The sequence below is a fragment of the Echinops telfairi genome, unplaced genomic scaffold, assembly GCF_000313985.2.
Source record: "Echinops telfairi isolate 266 unplaced genomic scaffold, ASM31398v2 ScPeMD7_7475;HRSCAF=8513, whole genome shotgun sequence".
NCBI classification, from domain to species: Eukaryota; Metazoa; Chordata; class Mammalia; order Afrosoricida; family Tenrecidae; genus Echinops; species Echinops telfairi.
The window spans coordinates 29,484,819-29,490,818 of record NW_022111379.1 but is presented as its reverse complement, the minus strand read 5'-3'; the positions used below and the strand labels follow the sequence as shown (position 1 = coordinate 29,490,818).

General features: G+C 39.8%; 1 protein-coding gene across 2 annotated transcripts in view; it reads right to left on the bottom strand.

Annotated features, from left to right (window-relative positions):
• Window positions 1-2,889: 2,889 nt before the first annotated feature.
• The window catches only part of NIPA2 (NIPA magnesium transporter 2), a 33,829-nt gene continuing 30,718 nt past the window's right edge, over window positions 2,890-6,000 (bottom strand). For both annotated transcript variants that reach the window (XM_045285817.1, XM_004699731.2), the window contains exon 6: window positions 2,890-4,302. In XM_045285817.1, the coding sequence (XP_045141752.1) occupies window positions 3,668-4,302 (635 nt within the window). In that variant the 3' untranslated portion in view covers window positions 2,890-3,667. The remainder of the gene's footprint in view (window positions 4,303-6,000) is intronic.

Sequence of the window (6,000 nt, the reverse complement as noted above, 5' to 3'; positions counted from 1 at the left end):
GGGGCGCAGGCAAGCATTAAAGAATTACAGGAATGTTGTTTATACTGCACCCTGGCTGGCTAGTCCCTTCCTTGTAACCATTCTGTGAGGAGATGGCAAGTGTCTGCAGATGGGCTTTGTCTCCACTCCAAGTCCCTCATTCATATCAGTATGATTGGTTGGAGTCTTTTGATGCCCGATACCTTATACCCTCGACACCTCATGATCACAGCCTGGTGTGCTGCTTCCATATGGGGTTTGTTGCTTTCTGGCTAGATGTTGTTTTAAGACTCCAGATAATGTATCTTGTAATAGGCATCATCAGCTTTCTTCACATTAGCTTATGCACCCATTTGTCTTCAGGATCTTGTGGGAGAGGAGAGCAACGCAGAATGCCAGGTTATTAGAACAAAGTATTCTGCTTAAGGCAGGACTTGAGTAGCGGCCCATTGTCTGTCTGCTACCTTAATACTTAACCTATAAATATATGTACATAGGCCTATATCCCTATCATTATATATTAATATATTTACATATATATGTGCCTGTATCTATACCTCTGTCATTTGCCTCTTAGTTCCTTCCTCTATTTCCTTTTACTTTCCTTCTCTCCCACTATCATGTTTGACCTTCATTCGGCTCTCAGTAATTCCTCTCGGCTACATTGCACTTGATCGAACCCCAAGTGTTCTACACCCTCCTCACCATCGATTTTCCGTCTCTTGTTCCCTGGTACTGGGTTGGTTGGCTCTCCCCTCTCTTGCCCCCATCTCCCCGGTTCCCAGGAACTGTTCATTGGTCTGTTACTTGTCCTCAGGGTTGTTTATCTTGCTTATCGTATATAGACATGGAAAAAAAAGAGGGGCCTATAAATAGTTCCAAGTCTGTCTAGTGACCCTTATGTATGTTTTCCAATCGAGTCTGATGAGGTGCCACGCCCTGGCCTCCAAGTCTGAAGTCTATTTTCAGGATTCCTCGAGGATTAATTGCTTTGCTCCCTCTGCTGCTCTGTTGCACTCCCTTCGTGTGTGTGTGTGTGTGTGTGTGACAGTCTCTCCAGTGCACTCCCTTCATGGGTGTGTGTGTGTGTGTGTGTGAGAGAGAGAGAGAGACAGTCTCTCCAGTGCTACTGTGAGTCAGTTGAGGGGATCCCCAAATGATGTTTACAGGGCAACCATAATAAACAAATTATGGGGAAAAGTATGTCATGAACTGGGGAGACCCAAGTGAACACTGCCCTTGATACAACCAGGAGACGAAAAGGCACACACCTGAGGCTGCCTGCCTGTGTCTGCCGCGACCACCTCTGCTCGGTGAATCGGAGTCTTAGGCAGATTCCAGGTTCAAGCCCGTGTTTTTGCCTAGTACTCAGGAGAACATTTGGTCCCCCAAACCATTTGTTTTCTTTTGGCTGATTAATGGCCAAGAGTTGAAAGGTTTAAGGATTAATTATTCCGTGTGTGTGCACACACATACAAGGGAGTACCTCCCCCCCAAAAAATGGAATTTTTTTCAAAGATATTTAAATATTCTTACAAAACAACCTTATCACCTTCAAAGTACTCTAAATTACACGCAATGCATTTGTCAAATCTATTCCATTCTTGGAAACATTTTCAAATGACAGAACTTCTGTTTCTTTTCTTCACCTATTCTACGTCATCAAATTGCTGTTTTTTTTAACCCTTCACTGTCACCCCCCAAAGATTGCTGTTCTTTGATATCCCTCTTCATTCAAGGAAACTAAAAGTAGTCACACAGAGTGGAGTAAGGTGTGGGGGCAAAAGAGGCATTCTGATTTTTGCCAAAACTGGCACACTGAGATGACTGCGTGAGCGGTGCATTCTTGTGGTGGCAAAACAGTCCCCCATCTAACAAATAAGGCCTTTTTTGTTGCACACTGGATCTCTGCAGAACCTTTAAGTTGAAATCTTGATTAGCAGTCTGACCTGGTGGAACGAACTCCAAATGCACTATCCCTCTCACATCAAAAAACAAACGAGCATTGCCTTGATAATTGATTTCACTTGATGGGTGAGATGCTGGTGGAGGTTCCACTAGCCTGATTGATGTCTGCTTTGGGGGACATAAGAATAGCACCATGTCTCCTAACCAGTAATGACCTTGGGGAAAAGTATGGGTCACATCAGAGCTATTCTTTCAAAGCACGGCATATTACCACTCTACGCTTTTTTTCCTGGTCAGTCAGAACCCAAGGTACAAATTTTGCAGCAACCCTTCTCATTCCCAAATCTTCCATTAAAATTTGCTTATCCGAGCTCCAAGATAGTCCAACTTCCCCATCTCTTCAATGGTCTGTCACCGGTCTTTGAGCACAGAGCATGGATTTTGCCTGTTTTGACATTTTTGTCCATTGAGGAAGTTGACGAACATACAGAACGAAGTTTGTCATCAATCGACATTTCACCTTTTTTGAAATGAGAAAATCACTCGTGCACTTGAGTTTTTCCCATAGCACTGTCCTTGCAAGCTGTGTTCGACATCACAGCAGTTTCTGCGGCATTTTTCCCAAGCAGGAAACAAAATTTCACAGTTGAACCCTGTACTCCTAAATCAGTCATCACGAAAAATAAGATTCGAGCAAAACTGCTTTTACGAAAAAATTCACTGACCAGAGAGAACCTTCTCAGGCAACACCACTGAGTGCACTAACTCAGAGTGAATTGCCTGTGCACTAAGAAAGCTCTGCACAGCTAAGCTTTTATCAGTTTTTTGGGGAGTACCTCCCTAATATGCTTGACATTTTCCATATACACTTTGAAAGACTAAAATATATAGTGGTTACAAAGAAACCACCATAAAATGAAGGTGAAATTTTGGTACAAAGAAACCATGTTTTTTTTAAAAAAACATACTGTGTGTTCTCAGCATTTAGACGTAGAAAAGAACTTTGTTTCAATTTCTTTTTATTATAAACTAAATTTAAGAAATATGTAGTTTTAGTCTTCTGACTTCATTTCCCAGAGTTGTTAAAAGGCATAAATGACATAAAACTCATTATGAAAATACACAGAAAAGAATGTAAAACAAATTTTCAGGCAACACAATCCAGCTCCAACCGATAGAAGACACAGCTGATGTAACCAAATGTACATGGGAAATCCCATACAACAACGTGAGGTTGTTTCCTGTTTGAGGTGATTTCCTACGTTTCTGTGGTCTAGAGTGTTCTGTTAGTCATAGGGTTCCCTTATACTACCAGTTCAACATCAAAGAGTTCATCCAGCAGGAGTAGCTTTTATAAGTAAGGTAAACCAGAGGGCAATGCATTGGAATAACTTATTTTATAAATCATAAAGTCTAAAATGATCAGGACTTGAAGGATGGGTTTGACAGATGTACAATTCAGGCTGTTATCACCAATGAAAAAATAAAGCATTTTTATACTCTTGAAATTGTCATTAGTGCATTCGATTTTTGGTAAAGGAATCAAAGTTTAAAATGTCTCTACAATAATACAATGTTAATAGAAATAGAAATTGGTTATGTAATGAGGTCATTATAGTGAGCTACCAATATTACTTAGCTAAGTAATTTCCAAATCAGTGAAATCTTAAAAAAGATTGTCTTTAGAGAACATTATTTGAGGACAGTACTTTTTCAGACAAATTCTGATATTCAAATTCGTTTTATAACAGAATTATAATTTTTTAAAATTATTTATTTCCTAAAATGCTGACAGGCTCCCATTTCTTCGGGAAATATTTTCACCAGTGTGTTGTTCAATTACACAGGACAAGGTTTCTTCACTATTATTAAGAATTTCATACATATTAGAGAGACTGCCATTCATTGCTTTTTCATCTTTCCGAAAAGACACAGGCAAGCTTGCCAGACTAAAACTGACATCTTTAAAGGCATGCAACAAGAATATTCCCACAATGATTGTAAAGAAGCCACTCAGCGTACCAATGACATCATCTACAGGCATATCTTCCCACTCCTTGAAGAGGATAGCTGAGCACATTAAAACTGATGTTGTAAAGAATACATAATATATTGGTGTCACGATTGAAGTGTTGAATATATCCAGGGCCCTATTTAAATAATTGATCTGTGTGCTCACACAGACTATCAGACTCAGCAGCAGAATCCAGGTGAGAGGATGCTGCAGCACAGGCTTTCCCACAAACAGTTCTTTGATGGCGATGCCCAAGCCTTTCACACAGGAGACGGAAAATGCTCCAATCACAGAACAGATTGCTATATACACAAGGATGTTTGTCTGTCCATGGCGAGGTCCCACCACAAAGATTAATATCAAGGACACAATGACTATAAGTGTGGCAAAGACCACAAAACCTAGAGGAAACAAAGAAAAGTTATTTCAGTCAAAAGTTTTAAGTTCTGAAGAAAAAGTGTTGACAATAAAAAAACCAGCTTTCCTTCTATTTATTTACCCTGGAAAGAAGCACACCCATGTCCTAGAAGATTAAAAGATGCTTTCATGTTCACAAATTGTGTGACCACCAATATTTCAGCGGGACCCTTACGTGTCATGCCTATACAGGATAACACTGATTTGTGCTGATTTTTGTTGGGGGGTATTTGGGAGCTCACCACCTCTCGCTCACTTGAATGCCCAACTCCTATGGCAATGGGACATGTGCAATCAAGCTTGGCCGGGGCTAACTTGTCCTAATGAGGAGAACTGCTCATGAATTTATAGGTACTTAACAAAAAAAGAAGCTCTGGGGGGCACTGGAGAGTGAGAATTGGACTGCTAATTGCAAGGTAAGTGGTTCAAACTCAGCAGCTAGCTGCTCTATAGGATAATGATGTTCGCTGTGCCACCTCAGAAATCCTATGAGTTAGAATCAACTTGATTCCAACTTTGCATTGTGGTTAACATAAAACCATTTAAGAAAGGGTGTTTGATTTAATCAGATCCCTTTTCTACAGAGATGAATGACCATGTGGTTATTTTCCGTTGGTCTACTGATGTGGTGTATCACACTGATGCTCATGTGCACCCATCTCTGCACTACTGGACTAAACCCACCTGGTAATGGTGTATGACTAATAAAACCCAACACCTTTTCATTGAAGAAAACTGCATAGAGATTACTTGTCCTAGACTCAAGATTTATAAAAGCCAACAGCCAACATTATACAACAATGGAGAAAGACTGAGAGCTTTCTGAGAAGACAAGTGTGCCTGTTCTCGCCATTTGTATTTAATATTGTATTGGAAGTCCTAACAGGGCAAAAAGACAACTAAAAGAAGTAAAAGGTATCCAGTCTGGAACAAAAGAAGTAAAATCGTCTTAGTTTGCAGATGATATAATGTTACATATAAAAAAATCCCAGTGAGTCCACTAAAGTATTTTTCTAAAGCTAACAGATGAATATACAAGAGGTGCAGGGTATAAGGTCAACAAAAACAATGAGAAACCTGAGAGGAAAGTTGGGACAACATTTACAATAGTACATAAGAGAATAAAATATCTAAGAATAAATCAAACTAGGGACATGAAGGATTTATACAATGAGCATTATTTTTTTAAAATAAAGGTGATTCTGACAGCATCCTGATAGAGGACTTCTATGGCTGTAAATCTTCACAGGAGCAGACAGCCTATCTCTCTGGAGCAACTAGTGGCTTTGAACCATCAACCGTGTCGTTAGCAGTCCAATGTTTTACTCCACAGATCCACTAAGACTCCTCTGAAAGACATTGTCAAAAAATACCAAATCCACTGCGATTAAGTAGATTCCAACTCAGAGCAACCCTACATAGGGTTTCCACGCGTTATAGGAGCAGAACGCCTCATCCTTGGAGTGGCTGGTAGCTTCAAATGACCTTATGGTTCTCAGCCCAATGGGGCCCCATGAAAGAAGTTAGAGAGATTTAAATAGATAAATGGTCCCTATTTATGGACTGGAAGACAATATTAAAAAGATGTCAATATTACCCAAAGCAATCTACAGATTAAATGAAATCTCAATCAAAATTCTAACAATCTTAGCAGAAACAGAGAGATCAATGTGAAAAGTTTA